The 24,073-nt window shown below is 32.5% G+C and overlaps 1 protein-coding gene across 1 annotated transcript; it reads left to right on the plus strand.

The window, feature by feature from the left end:
* Positions 1 to 240: 240 nt before the first annotated feature.
* LOC131598379 (furostanol glycoside 26-O-beta-glucosidase-like) lies at positions 241 to 1,866 on the plus strand (the record flags this gene model as incomplete). Its single annotated transcript, XM_058870991.1, has 2 exons — positions 241 to 541; positions 575 to 1,866. Coding segments are annotated over 2 exons (1,593 nt in total), but the record flags the coding sequence as incomplete, so codon positions are not given.
* Positions 1,867 to 24,073: the final 22,207 nt, after the last annotated feature.

Below are 24,073 nucleotides of genomic sequence, written 5' to 3' on the forward strand. Positions count from 1 at the left end.
ATGACGATCATGACATTAGGGACAACTTTATCTAGTTGGAAAGTCTATAAATAACTCTAAAAAGAATACAATTATGTGTTTTATCTGTAACATTTTTAACTGCTTTTGAAAAATAGTAATTATCATCTTACAAGTTGTCATACACATAGAAATATAGTATAAATTTGTTTTTCTCTTCCTTCTGAATAATTGTGATTTATTATCAACCTCAATAATTATTTTTTGATACAAATAATATATATAATGTCATCTTTAAGAATTTCTAAAAATGTTCTTGCAATCTTGTCGTTTGTTTGGATTTCCAATATTTTCACCCATGCACAAGTTCTATTTCCCTTGGAGAACAAATTTGAACTTAGTTACTCACTTTCTTCCCAGAATGGAGAACGGACTACAACTAATACATATCATGCTATATTGAAATTCATAAATTCATCGAATTTTCCGAGTCGAGGATCATTTCCAACTGGCTTTTTGTTTGGTGCTGGATCTTCTGCCCTTCAGATTGAAGGAGCTTCTAATGAAGGAGGAAGAGGACTTGGTATATGGGATGATATAATTGAACATAAAAAAGGTGTGTATTTAGATGTAGATAAGTTTTCCAAAAAGATTGAGCATTATAAGCGCTATAAGGAGGACGTACAACTTTTAAAGAAGCTCGGAGTAAATTCTTATAGAATGTCCATATCTTGGAATAGAATAATGCCAAATGGAACCTTGAAAGGAGGTATAAACAAAGAAGGTATCAACTTCTACAACAATTTGATTAATGAGTTGCTAAAAAATGGTATTGAACCTTTTGTGACTATCATGCACTTTGACTATCCGCTAGCTCTTCAACAAAAACTTGGCGGCTTCTTAAATCGCTCCATTGTGAGACATTTCAAGGATTTTAGTGAACTCTTATTCAAAACATATGGAGATCGGGTGAAATATTGGACTACAATCAACGAGGGAGAGGTCACAGCTATATTTCAATACATGCACAATATTGATAATATGTCTGTTGAGGCATGTCCAACTACAGGTAAAATATGTACAGAAGCATATATTATACTTCATAATTTCCTAATTGCCCATGCTACAACATCAAATTTATACAAAACAAAATTTCAAGCACTTCAAGGGGGAGAAATTGGAATTGCTCTTTCATCAGGAAGTTATTATCCCTACAGCTCTAAACCAGAGGATATGGCTGCTGCTAAAAGACTAATGGATTTCTATTGGGGATGGGTTTTAAAGCCAATTTTCCATGGAGATTATCCAAAAATAATGAGAAAGCTAGTGGGGAATAGGCTACCCAAATTTACAAAAAAAGATAAACAAATGTTAAAAGGAAGCACAGACTTTATTGGGCTCAATTATTATACTTCTCACTTTGCTAGACATGAATCAAATAAAACCAAGGTTTTTGGTGACAATTTTGATGCCTTAGCTATGTCAGAAGTTTATAACGTGGAAGGAAAAACTCTTGGCTACATGGATCAATACGGTTTGAACTTTGTCTATCCTGAAGGATTATATGACTTCTTACTCTATATTAAGAAAAAGTACCAAAACCCCAAAATCTACATCACTGAAAATGGTATTGCTTCTTTCAAAACACCAAATCCATTGAAGGATGAACATCGAGTTGCTTACATTGCTGCACATATTAACGCGACCAAAGCAGCCATTGATGCTGGTGTAAATGTTTGTGGTTACTTTTCCTGGGCAGCTTTTGATACATTTGAATTTCAAGCGGGCTATTCTAGAAATTGGGGGCTTTATCATGTCGATTTTAATGATAGTCTCAAGCGTATACCAACTGACTCAGCTAATTGGTATAGGAAATATTTGACAGATGATTTGATTGGACTAAACTAAAATATAAATTAAATCAATACAAATGGATAAAAGGGAAACCAGTACCCCTTGAAAAATTATTGTTTACAATATGACGATTATTTAATTTTTTTAGAAATTCATTTAAAGATTCACATTTGTAATTTATATTAGTGTATATACTAATACAATCTGATTATTATTTAACTTGACTTTGTTTCAATATCTTTCTTTTTTTATGAATAAAGATTACATTACGTAAAACGTAAATTAGGAATTGAAGCTTAAAACATCATACATAAAAAAACACTCAACAAAGATAAAGGAGGATTAACACTATAAGCACTAAAAGGAACATAGTTTCTTTGTTGAGTAATTATGCAAACACGTCGACTTATTTCCTAAGACGAGTAGCAAAATGAGTTTTTATAATCATTATGATGGAGAAAGGATTTGATTTCTTTTTAAAGCATATAAATTTGGTATTATTTCTCTTAACGATAATAAATAACACAAAGAAGTCAGTTAATTCAAACACTACATCCTTAAGACTAAGGTTGTGAGAAAGATTAATGATGTTTCTTAGTGTGTCCAAATTTTTGCAAATATTAAGCCACTAGAAGTTACTTTGTTGAAAAAACTTTTAATGAAGGCAACATTATGGTCTCTTAATATATCTTCATATGCTAGAAGGTCCATTATTAAAGTTATAGAAAACATACATATTCATTTCAAGCATACCTAGAAGGGGTTTTATTCAATAAAGATTATTTGTATCTTGAATGTCATACTCCAAAGATTTTGATGTTCAAATAAAAATCGGTCTGACAAGTAACATAGTATCGAAGTTTTTTTATGTTATTCATCTATATAGATTTAATTATGTACCTTTCTAACAAAGCTCGTCGTTCTAATTTTGAAAGTCAATCGTTTGATGGTTACTTTATCAATCATACGAGTGGGCTCTAATTCTCACATATATGCATTTAAATACTTTAAAAACATTTTAAAAATCAACAGATTAGTAAAATAAGAACTCGTATAAATAGAGATATTTTAATTTCGAAATATTTTTATAATGAATATTATGCGACATAAATTCTTTAAAAACAATTATATTATTATTGGACAGTTTCTTAATCATCATAAAATTACTATTACTTATTTTGAACATTTGGAAATAAAAAAACAAATGTATGTTTTTAAAATACTTGAATATTTAATTTTATTTAAATATATTATTATATATGTTTATCTGATTATTTAAAAAATGTTAATTAAAACAACAAATCTATGTTTTTTTAATATTTTAAACTATTCTATATTTCTTTCTAATGTAACTTTTGAATACATTTTTTATTACATTTTTATAGTTTATGTCACAATTAACGTATACTACCTTTATAGTATTTTTAACATGTCCGATAAGGGTCGAATCCCTTCCCATGTCCCCAGGTGAAAATCTGATTCGAGGTCGACGTATTGGCAGACCCACCACCTCCTCTATAGTTCCTAGATATTAAGAGAGGATGAGTCAATTATTTTATATTTTATAGGCTTTATTTCTTTGTATTTATGTTGGCATCATGAGATTTTGATTACTTTGGTCATACGCCTATGGCGCTTGTAACAGCACCTATGAGTATTTTTATGGAATATGGATCCTCTACTGCCCTTTTGAGGCTGTCATCTCTCCTTTTTCAATCTAAGGGTTGGTAGGCCTTCATTGAAAAAAAATAAAAATACAAAAAGAAACAACATATAATAAATGAATGGTTGAGATGAGATCTGAATGGAAACATGAGACAAAAAGCAGGAGAGGATCCTAATCCATTTTTATGAGACTTTGATCTCTCTGGTCATCCCCCACACTCATTGTTTCCTTTCATATTCATAAAGGAAAGAAACCATTTAGAGAAAATAATTTTTTTAATAAACTAATTATAATAAATAATGATCATTTTTATTTACAAAAAAAAAGAACTTGAATTTAACTTAACCTATTGGCCACGCCATTGCTTAATAGACACAACAGTTGTGACTTTTGTTCTCGACTTGAACTTGATTAGCCACTTTTACTCGTTCAGTCAGAGCAATGTATTTTAGTAGAAGGAGGTCAAATAGACATATCCCTCAGCTGGTTGATCATGGAGGCCATGTTGATTTCCATAAGTTTATCCTTGTCTCCCTTCTAGTCCTATGGTAGATGCTCTTGCGCTGGACTACCATGAATATGGTGTAATTGGTCTTGATATCTCTCCCTTCTCCTAAGGCAACCGTTATTTCATTGTACCCCCAAAGACGAGGCACTAAGTCGTTAAAGGAATGTAGATCATACCCTTCATGGTGTCACACCTTCTTTTTCTTCAGCCCCATCTTCTTGAAGAGATATGGGTACTTGATGTCACAGGAGTTTCCGCCATCAGTTCGAATCCTAGAAACCTTAAATTTGAAAACAATAGCAGTTGTCACCAAGGAATAAATTATGTTCGGGATTCCCGACTTTTAGTTATTGCAAAATCTAAGAATCGACCTTTTTAGACTTGTGGTAGAAATTCTTCATTGTTACTTGTTGAGGTTCATCCGCTTAACAATCTTTCTCTTCATTGTAATTTTGAAAGGGTTGAAAACCCTAGGAGTGTCTGTTGTTATGGAAGCGATATGTTAGTGCTTCCCCATTTTCCATTCACCTTCTCCAGTACTCACATCTTTGCCTTTGTCCCCAGCCATGGCTTCAAAAATATTCTTAGGTGGTTGTTTATTCTTTGGAGAGTCCTCTTGGCACCTCTTGTCATCCATGGTGTTCTCCAAAAAATAACCCTTTTATTAGCCCTTTGATTGCCTCCTTTAGATAGATACAATCATTGGTGTTGTGGTCACGACTCTTGTAAAAATAGAAATATTTAGACTCATCACTCCGTGTAACCTTTAAGAACAGATATGGGTTCCTTATCTAGGCCACTTTATACTCCATATTATCGCACTCCTTCAAGATCCTCTCTTGTGAAGTGTTCAAAGACGTGTATGTGCCAAACCTTGAACGGGGTCTATGTTCATTTTCCAGTTTGGATCGCCCAAAGTCTTTGTCTAATGGTCGGCTAGATCCAACATTTCTTGGTACCAACTACCTTCTTCAGCTAAAAAATTTTCTTCATATTTTATGTACGGTTGCTCCCTACTTAACAAATACTTTGGAATATGGGCATCTCTGCGCCCTAACATCTCCCCAGGAATACACAATTTGGTATGAGGCCCTTCTACAAAATGCAGCATTTGAGGCTTTCATCCGAGCCTCTAACAGTTGTTATAACCTTGGCAAAATGGTCAATATACTTGTCTGAGGTTTCCTTTTTACCCTACATAACCCTACTAAATATGGCCATGATGGTTGGTTGTCTCTTCTTGTCTGTGAAATGGGTTATGAAAGCCTCACACAGGTCAGACCAAGTACTTATGCTTTCGTATGAGAGGGACATGTACCATGCTAGGGTTGTCTTGATTAAGTTTAATGTAAAGATCATGCATTTAACATATTTTTCATCATGGTAGTAGTATAGAAGGTCATTCACATACTCGACGTGCTCATCTGGATCTCTAGTTATATTGTAAATCTGGACACATGTGAGTGGACACATGGTTTGTTTTTTGCATAAAGTTTGGAACATCTTATTCATACTTTTCTCTCCTCTCAAGATGGTGAATTTAAGGAGGAGTCTGTCTACATCTCATTCCTTTGGGATCACGGGAAAGAGTGCAGTATTCGTGCCATCGAGAGATTGAGATTTTTGGACCAGTTATGGACCCATCCTTGGCACAAGGATGTAAATTTTGTATTAAGTCTCATCTTGAACAATTAGGTTCTTCAGATTGACATTGTGTTTGCTTTCTTCAATCTGAGCTAGCCTTTCTTCCAAGGCCCAAGATTTCTGCTGTTGAACCATTTGATAGACGTTGTCCCCATGCAAGCCAAGGTTATCCTAAAAGAGTTGGACTCCGTGGAGCGTTTCGCATCCGGACATTGTAGGCGGTAACAAAGGTCTAAATGAAGGTTTGCCTAGGTGGAATTGATGTGTATATCCAGGGAATTTGATAGAGGGGATGTATTACATTTGGTAGATATTTCTTGTTTTTATGCAAGGTTTCTTATCCTTTAATTATCCAGAAATGAGTGATAGTTTTTATACTGAACTTAAATGTAAAGGACAAAAACTAAAAGCAATAATATAAAAGACATGCAAGAATTATACCCCTTATATACCAAGACAACATCTAGACCTAGTCCCTCTATTCCTTAGAAAATTTTCCACTATGTTTTGATTATTATAAGCGTATTCGATGAGAACTCCTTACAATATTATAATGCACAAACAAACCCTAAACCCTATGGTAGACTTTAAATCACCCAAATTCAAAGAATAGTTGTCACAATCACCAACCAGAATGTTGATCTTCACCAAACACTATGGTAAAACAACAATACACACAATTTGTAGACAATTTGAATAATATTTGTCTTGGTTTGAATTCCAAGTTGAATGAATAAATATTCACTTACATGTGGCATAAGAACATCATATAATATTTATAATTAATTATTATCTAATAATAAATTATTTTTAAATTTAATTTTTTTAAATATTAAATTCAAAATTTCTATATGCTTCTTATGTATGTATACACATATATAAACAATATTTTAAGTTATTTGTCAAGCAATTATTTATTTATTTAAATAATAGCTATTGATATTAAAATTTTCAAAATTAAACAAATATATTTGGGGGACTAGACCTAAATCCTAAGAAAGTCGGAAAATGATATCTACAAATAAATAATCATCACATATGTTAATTTTAAACATAATTTGGATTTTTTGTTACAGGGGCCAAAATATGATAAAATTTATTTTTTTGTAATATTTTTCTACACAAAGATGAATAACTATTTATGTGTAACATTTCAAATTCAAAACAAGAGTTATAATTGACAAAATTTTACTTTAGCCGTGCTTGTTTAATGTTGCAAAACTATTTTTTGTATGGGTTCTAAAATGTGGTATTGTGTTAATGCACGGGGTGCGACATTATTACTAATGAAAATAGCACATCAACATGGGTACTTACAAAAAATTTATTACAATGAAAATTTCATGACGATCGTGACATTAGGGACAATTTTATCTAAGAATCGGGATTCCCGACTTTTAGTTATCGCAAAATCTAAGAATCGACCTTTTTAGACTTGTGGTAGTAATTCTTCATTGCTACTTGTTGAGGTTCATCAGCTTAACAATCTATCTCTTCATTGTAATTTTGAAAGGGTTGAAAACCCTAGGAGTGTCTGTTGTTATGGAAGCGATATGTTAGCGCTTCCCCATTTTCCATTCACCTTCTCCAGTACTCACATCTTTGCCTTTGTTCCCAGCCATGACTTCAAAAATCTTCTTAGGTGGTTGTTTATTCTTTGGAGAGTCCTCTCGGAACCTCTTGTAATTCATGGTGTTCTCGAAAAAATAACCCTTTTTATCATCACTTTGATTGCCTCCTTTAGATAGATACAATCATTGGTGTTGTGGTCACGACTATTGTAAAAATAGAAGTATTTAGACTCATCACTCCGTGTAACCTTCAAGAACAGATATGGGTTCCTTATCTAGGCCACTTTGTACTCCGTATTAGGGCACTCCTTCAAGATCCTCTCTCGTGAAGTGTTCAAAGTGGTGTGTGTGCCAAACCTTGAATGGGGTCTATGTTCATTTTCTAGTTTGGATCGCTCAAAGTCTTTGTCTAATGGTCGGCTAGGTGCAATATTTCTCGGTACCTGCTACCTTCTTCAGCTAAAAAATTTCTTCATAATTTATGTACGGTTTCTCCCTACTTAACAAATACTTTGGAATATGGGCATCCCCGCTCCCTAACATCTCCCCGGGAATACAAAATTTGGTATGAGGCCCTTCTACAAAATGCAGCATTTGAGGCTTTCATCCGAGCCTTTAACAGTTGCTATAACCTTGGCAAAATGGTCAATATACTTGTCTGAGGTTTCCGTTTTACCCTACTTGACCCCACTAACTATATCATGAATTGATTAATGACTGAAAATTGTGTAGCTTGTCTTAAATTGGGATAAGTGATTGATTCAAAGTCTTTTGTATATCCATTCACATAAATAGATTTATGACAAGAAACTTTCTATATATCTTTATCATTTGAGTAGTTTACTTGACATGCTTGATCTGAATTATTTAAGCAAATTTGTACTGATTTTGTGTTATCTCTTAAGCACCTATACAAGATTTTTTTTCATTTTATTTTATTTACACAGATTAAATCTTTAGTGTGTGTCCTAAAAATATACTTCTTGTGAATACCGATTTGTTAATATTTGTGAGTGTGTGATGTTGTTTTGTGAGGAAACCAATTAGATTACTAATGTGTTTTGAAGTTTGTTGTTTCTAGATTTAGGATACGTGTGTGGAATTTATGAATTGATGTTTCTTTAAGGAAAAAGAGCAAACTTCTAGATAGGAAGTTGCGTTTCTTGTTTCTATCAATCTTGTGTAGAACAAATTCAAGTCTTACAAGTAAAATTGTGTGAAAATTATTGCAAGTGTGAAGATTGAAGATTATCTTTGAATTATACTCTAATTTGGTCTCTTAACTTTTAAAAAGAGTATTTTGATCTCTCAACTTTTTAAAACGTATCATATTAGTTTTTTCTACCTAATGTGTTAGTCAAAGTCAACGAGGTAGACTATGTAGCGCTAATATGGATGACATGTGAATATGCCAACTAAATCGTATATTCAATTGGAACGTCAATTTTTAGTGACCATTTTTTTGGTCTTTAAACTTGTCACAAAATCAAATTTCTTTGTGGTATTTTATCAAACACCTGTATTGCAATATTTTTTTAATGTTTAATCTACACTTCATTTTTCTAGAAATTGAATTTCTTAATATATATTCAAATTCTAACAAATAGATGATTCCACATAAAAATAAGTAAATCAAGGAGAAGATAAACCCAAGACAGCAAGGATAACTGACATGGAATGACTCCACTTAAAATAAAATATGGAGAAGGACAAACTACCTTTGACCGAAAAGGAAGCAAGGGGCCTGTTTGGTTCGGTTTTAAAAAAATGAATTTTTTTGTTGTATTTTTGAAAATAGATTTTTCAAAACTGTTTTTTAAAATATTACAAGATTTTTTATATTCGTTTTTTCTAAAATGAAACACTCATTTTGACATTCTATAACATAAACATACATTATTAAGACCAAAACTTAGTCAAAATCTCAATTTTTCCAAAAAGTTGTATTTCAAAAATGATTTTTATGAAAATCTATTTGAAATAGCTTCAAAATTAAGTGATTTTTTGAAATTTTGATATCCAAATTTTTTCTCCATAAATAGATGAAATACCTAAAATCAAATTTTAAGAATAACTATTCAAACCAAATTTTCATTTGAAGCTTTTATAAAAAGTTTCTTTGTAAAAATTTTTTATACAAAATTTTGTAACACTCTAAAAGTCATTTAAAAATAACCAAAACAAACGGGAAAGTCGATTCATATCTAGCGCTTTGGCGGATGATATTTACCAAACTAAACATTAACACATTTTAACAATTAAAAAACCTAAAATATAAAAATTCAACAACTTTTACATATTGTATCAACACATTTTAACAATTAAAAAACCTAAAATATAAAAATTCAACAGCTTTTACAAATTGTATCATATAAACAAGTTGGATTGGAAGCACCATGTGCCGTGTACTCCAACCTGTCAGCTTTGTGGTAATAACTATGAGGACGATTGGCATGTTTTCTTTGGGTGTTCAGAAACTCTCTTTTGTTGGCAGTCGGCAGGTCTTTCTGATATTATATATCCTCGTCTTCATATTTTTCAGGATATCAGATCTCTTATCCTTGATATTTTTTTGAAGGAGGATAGGAAAATCGCAGGAAGAGTTGTAGTTATGTTGGAAGGTTTGTGGAAGAATAGGAACGACTTTGTATGGCATAATGAGAAGGAAGATACTTCTAAACTTGGTTTGCTAGCAATCCATAAGTGGCAAGATTGGTTTCTGGCCCAAAATCTTTGGGAAACGCAGTTAGATAATAGAGAGTTTGTTCATTGGAATCCGCCTCCTTTTGGTTGTTTTAAATGTAACGTCGATGTCGCCTTTAATCAGCGTGTCGGATCTACGAATCGAGGTTGGTGTATTCGTAACGATCATGGTAACTTTATTGTTGCAGGTACTGTGTGGGATAGTTGTACTTTCTCTGTGCTAGAGGCGGAGGCCTTAGCCCACAGGGAAGCAATCCAAGCTATTTCTAGGTTTCATAATGCCCCGATGATTTTTGAGAGTGATTCCCAACATGTGGTCAAAGCTCTTAGTTTCCAGTTCGAAGGGTAGTTCGGAGTTTATCTCTATTATTAATTCTATTAAGTCGTTACTTCTAGATTTTCCCAACTTTGAGGTTAAGTTTATAAAGCGTCAAGCGAATATGGTTGCCCATACCTTAGCCAAGGCAGTCAATTCTTGATCTCGTCGCTGTATGTTTGATGTAATTCCTCCTTGTATGAATTCATGCCGAAAAATGCAGCTAGAGTTAATGCTTCGGTCGTCGAAAATAGCAAGATAGTTGTCCAAGTTTTCCCTATTTATTCGGATTTACCATCCCTTCCTCTAGCACTTGTCCGTGTTCAATTCTTTGGAATACTTTTAATAAAGATGCATAGCTGGTTTTTGATGTATGAAATGTTCATGTTTAGTGGCTGATCTGATTTTAAAATTACAGTGCTTTTTAAAGATTAATCAAACAGGTTCGTAGTTTGAGATGTTTAGAATTTTGTTTTAATGGGAGTTATGAGCCCTTTCTAACACTTAAATAATCACTTATGCCACAAGATAAGCCTAAATAAGTTCTTCCAATCACCACATGGTCCAATGGTGCATTAATTTGTTCCCTTGTCATGATCTCACTATATTCTAAGAAAAGAGAATAATGCAATAGTTTTATTGAATTGAAAAAAAAGCCAAGAAATTAATTGGAGATATTATATTAGGATGTTCAAAATCGAATCGGCCCAATAGAATTTTTTTAATCAAACCGAACCGAACCAAAATAAAAACTACAAAAAACCGCGTTTGGTTCGAATGTTTTAGGCCATTTTTAATTGAAACGTGTGTTAATTGAAACTACAACCCAAGCTTTCTTTAACTCATATTCAACCCAAATCCAAACCCATTATGCGTTAGTGTCAAGATTATGAACGGTTTTCTCTTCCCGACACTTCGAGTTTCAATTCCAGTCTTCTCTAGTCTATCCTAGTAGTATCTCGTCTTATTCTCATCTTCATCGCAAGATACATATCACATCTTCTTCTCTAATCTTTCCTTTCTTATGTTCTTTCTTTTTCATCTTCTCATTTTTATATTGTCCTCTCTTCCAATTTTGTTTTTATCGCACCTCTTCTTTTCTAATCTCTCATCTTTTTTATTCTTTTTTGTCATCTTCTCTAATCTCTCATCTCCTTTGTTTTTTTGTTTCATTATAAGGTTTTTGATATTGTTTTATACCATTGTTTTATTTTTTATTTCACTTTTGTCTAATATGATTTTTGTATATTAAATGAGAAATTGTTGTCTAAATATAACGCGTTTTATTGATGTGTTATGAATTGTGAAGAAGGTATGTCCATCATTCTTAGCTTGATTTTAATGACGATAAAAAACTTATCAAAGAAGAAAAACTTTGGAATCAAGAATCAAGATGTATAAGCATATGGATATTTTGGAAGTAAATGAAATTGATCTTGATGCAAAGGTACTCAATTGTTATTTATTATGTATAAGCTTTAGATGCTCATAAAATAATAGTCATCTTCATCTCTAAAGTTCTCAAATTATCTTGTATAAATATCTATGAAGCAAAGACAAAAAATACTGATTTTCAAAAAGTTGTATTCACTTTTTATGTCAGTTCCATTGCACTTTTTAAGTCAGGTATGGCTAATTGATTTCACAAAATTTGTTGCTGCTTGAAATTTGAAAAAATGTTTGAAATTTGAAAATTGTCCTGCATATTTTAAATCATGTATCCGTTAACCGATTTAAGAAGTCCTATACAAAATGTAGAATTGTGTCGTTTCATGAACCATTGTCATTCTAAACTATTACAAACATTCATGAAAATGTCTCAAACTTTTGCATCAATTCATATAGAGGTTTCATAAAATCAATTTATCCTCTTTCATACAAATTTTAATACAATTAAAATCAATTTTCTAAGTGTTCATTCATTTTCAAAAAATGTCGTAACTTTGTACATAACTTTAAAATTATTCAAAAAGTTTCATTGTATATGTTCTGAGCACTTAAGGTTTATATATATTGTTAAATTATGTATTGAAAGGAAAGAAGAATTATTTATTCTTAGAAATTATCCAAAAATTGTCTTTTATTCAAAAGTATAATTTTTTTTAACTTGATCACAAATGTGAGGTGACAATTATTTGTAAATAGAAAGTAATATGCTTTCTAATTGTTGTAAGCATAAAGTGGTGTGCTTTCTAGTTTATGTGAGAATTATCATAGTGGTTAATGATTTTGGTAAAGGTTATTTGAATTGGTTTGATTTAAAACCCACCATAATTGTTCGTGTTTTTGTGAAATCAAGGAAGTGGTGTGCTTCTCTGTTGTTGTTAGAAGATTTTAGGAGAAGTCTTGATGTGAGGTTTGTACAAAGATCTAACAATAATGAAAATCTCTCACAGGGAATGAGGGGACTAGATGTACTCTAGTTTGGAAAAGAGAACTAGTATACATCTTTGTGTCTTTTATTCTTTACCGCACTTTAATGTTGTTGTGACTGAGTTTCCTAGTAATAGGAGGTGTTTTGTTGTTGTCTATGGAGAAGATATTGTGTTGTTATTCTAGTAAAAGATTGAAGTATTTCTCTGTTGTGTTGTTATTCTAGTAAAAGATTGAAGTATTTCCCTGTTGTGTTGTGTGATGGGTAGCCTAGTTTTGGTCTAGGTGATATTTTTCTGCTGCTACCATAGTGTTGTAACGTAATGTACTATTGTCTAGAACTTCAGTATGTATTTTGTAATACACATTTTTATTTTGTCATTTGGTGTAGAAATAATATTGTAACTTGTACTGATTGACATCGTTATTTGTTATTTGAGAATGTATGAATGACTAAACACGAAGTTATAGTTCAATAAAAATCTTGTAAAAAATCGAATCAACCAAACCAACCAAAATCATATTGGTTTGTTTTTATTTCTAAAAGTCAACCAAACCAAACCACGCCACATGTTTTTCTGTTGCAGTTTGGATGATTTTTAATGTCAAAATCACTCAAATCACATCCCAAACACCCCTATACTATACTACTAAGGGATCAGTATTACAATACATTGTAATATATCGTGGGAAGCAGTCTAAACTTCACATGAGATAAAAATGAGTACAAGAAATTGAGACAAATATAAAATCTCAAAAAAATCTCAAATGTGTTTTGTTTTTATTTTTGTTCTGCATTTCAAATCCAAACTTGTCAATAACACCCATCACAATGATATGCTATCGTATTATTGTCTTGAGATCCAATTTCCTATCCGTCTATTCAGTTATCTTGGATTTAATGAAGAAGATGGAGAACACATGGAAAATTTAGAAAATCTCTTTTAATGACCAATTTTTGTGTCGTAAATCGGTCACAAAAATTTAAAGTTATACGTCAGTTGTAACATCAACAAAAATTGACAGTGTTATTAACATTTGGATAAAAAGATTAATTAACATAAATCGTTTTAAAAAGTTGAAAAATTAAAATAATTTTTTTAAAAGTTAACAAATCACACTGGACCTCAAATATAAAAAAAAAAATTAATCTAAAATTTTAAATGTTTTATTAAGTCAGTTCAATTTTAATTGCAAAGAGACTTTGGGTTGTGATATACAAGATATTTATTTTTAAAAAGTTAAATATCTAATCATTAAATTATTACAAGAAAAAATTTAATATAAAATTTGCAAATTTTTTAATAATTTTATGTATATTCTATGGACCTATCTACTTGTCTCTTCTGCTTATTTTAAAGTCAAATTGCCTTAAAGATACTGGATGTCGGCAATTGGTAGTTGATGACTTTCTATTTATAGCAAAATGATTAGTTAAAAATAAAGTAAAATATAGTGTACTAAGGATAGGGTAATGATGTTTTTTTATTAAAGGCAAAAAATAATATATGTATTTATAAGCACTACCCAAAGTAATGATGTTTAGCCACCCCAAACCAAGACTGTTAGGTTAAGTTATTTAAAAAATCGAAGGTACATGATAATTTTAGGATTTAATTGATCAATAATATTACTGTAAAGAGTTTTTACATTATATAATTGTTTAAAATTAAAACTACTTAACTTTTATCATGACTTTTTGATATATTATACTTAGTGATTGTAACATGCTGATAATATAATTTTTCATATTAACAAAGTAAAATAGTTAAACTTTAAATTTATCTTTAAAAAACACGTGACAAAGTTCTTTCACAATTGACATATATCAAGCTAAAGTATTGTCAGGGTCTTTGATTTAAAATCTCATTATAAATTTTAATTAATTTTATATAAATTATTTTTTAATTAAAATTTAAGAAATGCTAATTGTCAAAAAGAAAAAAATTCAAATGAGTTAGTTGTATGAATAACTTTTAAATATTTAATTATAACATATGTTTCATTATAAATTTTAATGATTATATATAAATTATTTAATAGTTAAAGTTTGAAAAATGCTAATTGTCACACAAATTATACATAATATTTGAGGAAGTGTGTAATTACTTGACACGAGGATATAATTAATTAAGTTTATCTTTTTAATATTCTTTCTAAATGAACCATTGCAATCTTTATTTAGTGTTTAGATTGAAATAGCTATGAAAGAATGCAGTTTAGGTAAAAATTATTAATTGAAAATTTGGAATTGGAGGTTCTAAATGCACCACAATTTATTCCAATCTTCATTTACCGTTTAGATTAAAATAGTAACTATGAAAGAATGGAGTTTATGTCAATAATTGAAAATTTTTGAAGCAAGTAAGTATCGAACCAAGCATTGTTTTTAAAACCGGACCGGACATCAAACCGGTGAGTGTACTGGGTCACTGGTTTTATTGGTCGAACCACTAGGTTACTGGTCGAATCGCATGACTAAACCGAGTTAAACCGGATAACTCGGTTGAATAGACCGGTCGTTATAACAAAATTATATAGGTATAAAATATGTCGAACCAGATGATCCAGTCCCTACAAAATATAACTAGTACTTAAATTTTTTGAAAACATCATATTATAAAAAAATTCACAGATTCATAATTTAAATTAAAATTTTATACATAGGTATCACACAACCAAATAGTACATAATTATAAAATATAAACAAAAGTTTAATCGCAACATAATTTAATTGAATAATTTATAACAAAAATAATTTCATTGTCTACTAAATTTAATTTCAATAAAAGAAAAATTGTTTCAATGTTGGGATATCCTTCTTCAATATCAAAATCATCCGTAACAAAATCAACCGCATCTACAACCATTTTTTTATTTTATTTTATTTATTTTTTATTTTAATTTTTAATTAAAATAGTCAAAATGACATTTTTCTTAATTTTTTAAAATAAAAAAAATAAAAAAATGCATTTAAACCACCGGTTCACAAAAACCGCTGATTTTTTCAGTTTTACACCGGTTTTGACCGATTCACACCGATTCAATGACATTCTCGATCGGACTATTGAACCAGACCGGTTATTTGGTCGGTTCCCGGTTCGACCGGTCCGATTTTTAAAACACTACCAAATACTACGCGTCTAGGTTAACAAGTTTCTTTTTAAGCAAGGGGTGTATAAAAGGGTTAACTAATTATAAATTTAGCTAAACTGACTAAAAAATGGTTGGAGTTGCGTTATGTAAATATGCTTTTTTTCATCAATTATTAGTGGGTTCAATAGTGGTTGACGTTAAATTTATTTTGGAGAATTAATTCTCAAATTGAACTATATAGGTGATGAAAATAATATATATATATATATATATATATATATATATATATATATATATATATATATATATATATATATATATATATATGTTTTTTTTTGCTTTTATTTTTTCGTGATGTTAGTATATGTGTATATACTGTAAATAGTTTACATTATGTTGTCCTATAGAATAGTGCCACGTATACAGCTTAAGTCTTTATTGTCCACACATACTACTAGCTTATCTAGTTGATATATATATGGTTGTAACTAGTAGTGATAATCAATGAAGAAGATTAAGTTCATTTCCTAACTGTTTTCTGTTTCGTATAACAAACTTTTCATCTTTTCATCTTCTTCTTCAATTCTCTTCATATCACCATGATGAACCTTTCACCATTATCATGGTATCAGAGCAAGCAGCTCTGGTAGCCATTGATACAAACCTTCGATTGATTGCTTTTTCTCCTTTGCTTCCGCTTCTCTTTCTCTGCATCGTAATCATCTTTCTCGGTTTGTTATCCTCCTTCTCCTCTTCCGATCATGGCTTACCAGACTTTTCTTGATTTTTCTACGAATTCTACGAACCCTTTCTATCTACATCCGAACGAAAATCCCTCTCTTGTTCTTGTTTCGCCCTTACTTGATGATAAGAACTACCATACCTGGGCGAGATCAATGCACATTGCACTGATTTCCAAGAACAAAGAACGCTTCATTGATGGAACCTTGACTCAACCACCGGTGTCTGATACCCTATATGCGCCTTGGATACGCTGCAACACGATGGTGCTGGCTTGGCTACATAGGTCGATTTCCGAATTGATTGCTAAATCGGTGTTATGGATAGATACTGCTGCAGGCGTGTGGAAAAATCTGCAGGTTCGCTTCTCTCATGGTGATATCTTTCGAATTTCTGATATTCAAGAAGATTTATACAAGTTTAGGCAAGGTACGCTTGATGTATCCAATTATTTCACGCAAATGAAAGTCATGTGGGATGAATTGGAATCCTATCGACCTATTACTACATGTTGCTGTGCTATACCTTGTTCTTGTGGTGCTTTATCGTCCATTCGTGTGTACCGTGATCAGGATTATGTAATTCGTTTTCTCAAGGGTTTGAATGATAAATTTGCTCATTCTAAATCTCAGATTATGATGATGAATCCGTTACCAACAATTGACAAGGTGTTTTCTCTCATCATTCAACAAGAAAGAGAATTAAATCATGTGAATTCATCAACTTCTGGTAACACTGAGGAAGCTACAGCTTTTCATTCTCATTCTAAACCTGACTCCAAGACTGATTCAAAACTTGCACACACTTATGGCAATAACTCTGGCAAAGGCAGACCACAGCACTATGGTGGAGCTAAAGGTTCTAATCGTGTATGCACTCATTGTGGGCGAACCAATCACACCATTGAGACTTGCTTTCTCAAACATGGTTATCCGCCTGGATACAAGTACATAAGTAAGTCTACTAACTCTGTTGCTATGTCTGATGCCTCTGCTGAAACAGGACAGGATGCTTCCCAGCAGAAGTCAACCAATTCCTCTTTTGGTTTTACTCAAGAACAATATCACAGCATTTTAGAATTACTCCAACAATCAAAACCTAGTTCTAAAGCCAATTCTATCTCCACTTCTCCTTTTGTCCTAAATTCTCACTCTCACAATGATCAAGGTAAAAATGCTTATCTTTGGATTCTAGACACTGGAGCTACAGATCATATTGCTTTTGATTTATCTATTTTCACTTCTTATAAATCTATCATTCCTATCCATGTTAGTTTGCCAGATGGATCCCAAGTTACTGCATCTGTTTCTGGCAGCATTGCCATCTCTTCTGCCTTAACCTTACATAATGTGTTGCACATTCCTAGTTTTCATGTTAATTTGCTTTCCATTGCTAAACTTGTGCATAGCAATAATTGCTCTGTCCAATTCACTAATCATTCTTGCAAAATTGTGCAGAATCTTTCAATGGCAATGATTGGTATAGCTAAACTTCAAAGAGGGCTATATGTTCTTGATTCTTCTGTTCCTCCTCGTGCCTGCCTTTCTTCTGCTCAGAATCCTTGTAACCTTTGGCATCTAAGATTAGGCCATATTTCTGATATAGGTTTACAGAATATTGCAAAAGTGTTTCCATTTGTTCCTATACAATGTAAAAATAACATTCCTTGTGATTCTTGCCATTTTGGTAAACAAAAGAAACTGCCTTTTCCCCATAGTCATTCTAATACCAATGCTCCTTTTGAATTGTTACATGCTGATGTTTGGGGACCTTTCTCCACAGTTTCTATTTTTGGTCATAAATATTTTTTGACTCTTGTTGATGATTATACAAGATACACTTGGGTTATTTTTCTCAAAACTAAAAACCAAACCAAGAATAGCATTATACAATTCATAGCTTATCTAGAAAATCATTTCAAAACTTCTCTTAAGACTTTCAGATCCGATAATGGTACTGAGTTTCTCACTCTTTCTCAATTTTTTGCCTCTAAAGGTATCCTTCATCAAAAATCTTGTGTTGAAACTCCACAACAAAATGGAGTGGTGGAGAGGAAACACCAACACATTTTAAATGTAGCTAGATCCCTGTTTTTTCATTCCAAAATTCCTTTAAACTTGTGGAATTTCTGTGTGCAACATGCCATTCACCTCATTAATAGACTTCCTACCCCAATTTTGAAATTAAAGACTCCATATGAGCTTCTCTATGGCCAACCTCCTTCTATTGTTCACCTGAAAGTTTTCGGTTGCCTTAGTTTTGCTGCTACCTTGCATTCTCATAGATCAAAATTTGATCCTAGAGCCACCAAATCTGTTTTTCTTGGTTTTAAGGATGGGACCAAAGGGTACATTCTATATGATCTCACACATCACAACATTTTTGTCTCTAGGAATGTGATTTTCTATGAACACAATTTTCCTTTTCAAAATTCCAGTTCTGACACTAGCATCACTGATTCCTCTCTATCTCAGTCCAGTCACTTTTATGATGACCTTGACTTACAACATCAGTCCCCTATATCTACTGATGTCTCTAATCCACTGGACAATACTTCCTCCTCTTCTGAATTTTTACAACTGTCCCCTACACCTTTTCCTTCTCCTAGTACGGGCACTACTCCCCATGCTTCTTCCCCTGAGGCATCTTTTCCCACTGCTGTACTTTCTCATAGTCAGCCTACTCCTATTGATGTACTTCCTCACAATGACCCTGTTCCTCCTACTAGTCCTAGTATGTCTCCTTTTAATACTTCCTCTCCATCGTCCTCCACTTTGCCTAATGAACAACAGTCTGAACCATTACCTACACACCTTCCTCTTAGGCGCTCTTCTAGAGCCTCTAATCCTCCCAGCTATCTAGCTGATTACCATTGCTACAATACTAAAATTGAATCCTCACATAATTCAACTCCTTATCCTCTCTCTTCTGTGTTATCATATGACAAATGCTCTCCTTCTTTCAAAAATTTCTGTTGTTCCATTTCTTCTATTTCTGAACCCAAAACTTATAATCAAGCTGCCAAACTTGATTGTTGGATTAAGGCTATGAATGCTGAGTTAAATGCTCTTGCAGCAAATCAAACTTGGTCCTTGGTTGATCTTCCTCCTGGGAAAACTCCTATTGGCTGCAGGTGGGTTTACAAAATAAAACACAAGGCTGATGGATCTATTGAAAGGTATAAGGCCAGACTGGTGGCAAAAGGCTTCACTCAATTAGAAGGGGTTGATTACTTTGATACCTTTTCACCAGTTGCTAAGCTCACTACTGTTAGGGTGCTGCTCTCACTAGCATCTATAAAAGGTTGGCATTTGGAGCAATTAGATGTTAATAATGCTTTTTTACATGGTGAGTTAAATGAAGAGGTCTACATGTCCCTTCCTCCTGGATTAGCTGGTGCCTCTTCTTCCAAGGTATGCAGACTTCACAAATCCTTGTATGGCTTAAAGCAAGCAAGTAGACAGTGGTACTCCAAACTTTCTACTTTCTTAGTTTCTCTTGGATACCATCAATCCCTAGCAGATTATTCCTTGTATATCAAGTCTGATTCTCAATGTTTTACTGCCTTGCTAGTTTATGTTGATGATATAGTGTTGGCAGGCAATTCTATGGCAGAGATTAGACAAGTGAAACACCTTTTAGATGCACAGTTCAAGATAAAGGATCTTGGTCAACTTAGATATTTCCTAGGTCTTGAAATTGCCAGATCACAAGAAGGTATTTTTCTTAATCAAAGAAAATACACCTTGGAGTTATTAGAAGATGCTGGCATTCTTGGTGCAAAACCTTCTTCAGTCCCTTTTGATCCAACCATTAAGCTTTCCACTCATGAAGGTGATTTAATGGAGGATCCTACTATATACAGAAGATTAATTGGCCGTTTGATTTATCTGACTAATTCCAGACCAGATATATCGTTTGCAGTGCAGCATCTGAGCCAATTTATGTCTCAGCCTCGCTTACCTCACCACCAGGCTGCCATTCGTGTTCTAAGATACCTTAAATCTGTTCCTACCACGGGGTTGTTCTTCTCTCATTCTAGTTCCTTGAAACTGCTTGGTTTTGCAGATTCAGATTGGGCTCGCTGCCCTGACTCAAGAAAATCTATTACAGGCTTTTGTGTCTTGCTTGGTTCTTCATTACTGTGTTGGAAATCAAAAAAGCAGCATACGGTTTCTAGATCCTCCACTAAGGCAGAGTACAGGGCTTTGGCATCTATTACTTGTGAAATACAATGGTTGCAATATCTGTTTCGAGACTTTCTCATTGAATTTTCTCAGCCTGCTTCCATTTTTTGTGACAGCCGCTCTGCAATTTACCTGGCTCACAATCCTACTTTTCATGAGAGAACCAAACACATAGAATTAGATTGTCATGTTGTGCGTGAGAAAATTCAATCCAAGCTTATTCACTTGTTGCCTATCTCCACTCATGATCAACTTGCCGATATGCTTACTAAACCTATCCATTCTCCTGCACTCAAGACTATTCTGGACAAGCTTGTCCTTTGCAACATCCAAAGTCCACCTTGAGGGGGGCTGTTAGTGTATGTGTATATACTGTAAATAGTTTACATTATGTTGTCCTATAGAATAGTGCCACGTATACAGCTTAAGTCTTTATTGTCCACACATAATACTAGCTTATCTAGTTGATATATATATATATATGGTTGTAACTAGTAGTGATAATCAATGAAGAAGATTAAGTTCATTTCCTAACTGTTTTCTGTTTCGTATAACAAACTTTTCATCTTTTCATCTTCTTCTTCAATTCTCTTCATATCACCATGATGAACCTTTCACCATTATCACGTGATAATTGTGACGTGCTTATATTTTAATTGTTAGGTAAATATTGAAGCAAATTTTAAAAGAAAAAAATATGACATCATTTTTAATTATATAAATAAAATTTGAATTAGCCATTATTCAATCCAATTTAACTTATAAATTTGTGATTTTATCCTTATCAACTTAATAATGTCGAGAGTGGTATCCTATATTTTATCTCAGCCAAAGCCATATATCCTATATGATTTGGATCTTGATTTTGAATGGAAAGTGGATCATTTGCGGTGCAAATTCATAGAGGCTTGAGGATTGTATTCCAAGGTTCAGGGAGTTGCTTTGTTTGGGTGACAACTAGAATATAGTAATGCTTGTCATTTAACTCTAGAACTTGAACATAAAGCATATCGGGCTATTAAGTTCCTAAATTTTGATCCAACTACATCAGGTAAAAATCATTTAATTAAGCTAAATGAGCTAGAAGAAATGTAATTTAGTTAAGATGAAAACCAAATAAATACCATGATAAAGAGTTTAGTTAAGAAATAATTTTATGTTGGGTAAGAGGCATTGTTATTTAACTCGAAGTTGAGACTTTTTTCAAGTAAACACAAGTCTTAATGGTCAAGTAAATATGTGGTAATAGTTGTTCTACCACATGGAGAACTTGAATGATAAGAACCATGATCAACTATCACTTTCAAGGTAGATGGGAAGAGGATAAAACTCTATTATGGAGGAGACCATTAAGGGTCATTCACATGTCAAGCTAATGACATAAAATGGGTGTTGGATATATAAGAGGAAACCCATCAAAACTAGGTAATTATTTGTAGTTTCAGTTTTTATCAAGTTTTTAGTTGTAGTTTTAAATAAAACAAAATTTGTGAGAGATTTAAATTAATGAGTAAGGTTAGCGTAGATTTTGAAAGAATCTACAATTAAAAAGAACTTATTACTGGAAAAGTCGTGTCGTTTTACTTTGCCAGTGTTGCGCGATATGGTCGTTGTGTGAGAAAATGTTGCGCTCTGATGCTAACAAGTAGCGCATTATAAATGTTAAGAGTCATTGTATATGACTATGGCCAAAAGTGTAGGTCAGTTCCTTACCCGTCCATCTTTGAAAATTTTTACCTTTATCTTGAAGGACAAAGATTTGAGGAGATTAGAAGAAAATTTAAGCATAAATCCAATATTAGAAAGAGAGCCTTTATTTGCTTACACCATGATACAAATATCACTCTTGAGATTTGTTGCGATTCATCCATTTTGCATGGATATTCCTCATTTTCTCTAGTTTTCCTTATTGTTTGTTTGAGCCCTAACCTTCCTTAGTTATTTCTTTTTTAATTATCTTATCGCTTATGTGAAAGATGAAGAAGATAAAAGATATGCAACTTCAATTTGCTTACTTGCCACCTAAGCAACAATTGTTATAACTATTTTTTCTGTTATCAGTTAGTTAGTTGGTTAGCACATTACTTTATGTTCATGATGTATATATAAGCTGATTCTACACTTTGTAATGAGTAAATTTGTGAGCAATAAACTCATTGCATGATTGTGAATTCTTCTTCTCCAAGCTTTGTATACAACAATAGTGAATCACCATTAGTTTTCACATGGTATTAGGAGCAAATCTGGTATCCATCGCTTTCTTCCGCTCATTGTTTTTGCCTCATAATTCTCCAATTTTCTTCCCAAAGATCAACACTTCGTTGAAACTTTTTTAATCTTCCTTCAAGATGCATTATTCTTCATGTCTGAAGTAAGCTCAACCAATAATGTCAATGGCGCTCCTCCAGCAACGAAAGGTTACCAAACCGATATTCTCAATTCATACTTCATGCATCCAAATGAGAATCCTGATAACGTTCTTAGTACTCCTTTTGTTATCCATTCCAAACTACCATTCTTGGTCACGAGTTATGAAAGTTGCTTTTCTTTCCAAGCATAAAATACAAGTCATCAAAGGTGCAATACCATGTCCTCCTGATGATGATAGAGACTTCATTGCTTGGGATCAATGCAACACCATGATTATGTCATTCATCACCAATTTAATATAACCGTAAATTTCGCAAAGCATATTATGGATGGACACTGCTACAGAAATTTGGACAGAACTCAATGATAGATTTTATCAAGGTGATATATTTCGTATTTCTGACCTACAAAAAGATATTTACACCTTGAAGCAGGGTAATTTCACCGTATCTACTTATTATACCAAGATGAAGAAGTTATGGCAAGAGCTCGATAACTTTCGTCCAATTCCCAACAACAATTGTCAGTCACCACTCCTAGTGGTGACTACATTATTTTCTTTAGGGCAAGTCACCACTAGGAGTGACGACTTGCCTTAAAAAAAACAATGTAGTCGCCACCTATATTGGCGACTTGCCCTAAATTTAAGTGTAGTCGCCACCTAGGGTGGCGACAATGTGTAAAAAGAGTAGAAAATTGACCATTTATAAAATTAATTTAAAACTTTAATTATTTGCATAATTTTTATTTGAAAAACTTAGTTAATTTTTAAAAAAAATGGCAATGACTTACCATATCAATTTCACACTAAATCCGAATTATTTGCGGGTCACAAACATAGGACACTAGAGTCTACATTTGATCTAATTTTTAAATTTTAATTTTAATTATAAAAGACTAAAATTCAAGGTTAAAACCTTTTCAAATCTTAATAAAATGGTTTACTGTGTGAAGTGAAACCATACCCATCTAAACATGGAGGCTATTTAGTAGAAATTGTAGTGTACTTCTGTACGTAGCCTACTTAGTAGACTTAGCTGTTTCGGTTTAGTCAAATCATCACTAATAATAATTGGACAGCATTCC

Source organism: Vicia villosa, linkage group LG4, assembly GCF_029867415.1.
Source record: "Vicia villosa cultivar HV-30 ecotype Madison, WI linkage group LG4, Vvil1.0, whole genome shotgun sequence".
Taxonomy (NCBI): domain Eukaryota; kingdom Viridiplantae; phylum Streptophyta; class Magnoliopsida; order Fabales; family Fabaceae; genus Vicia; species Vicia villosa.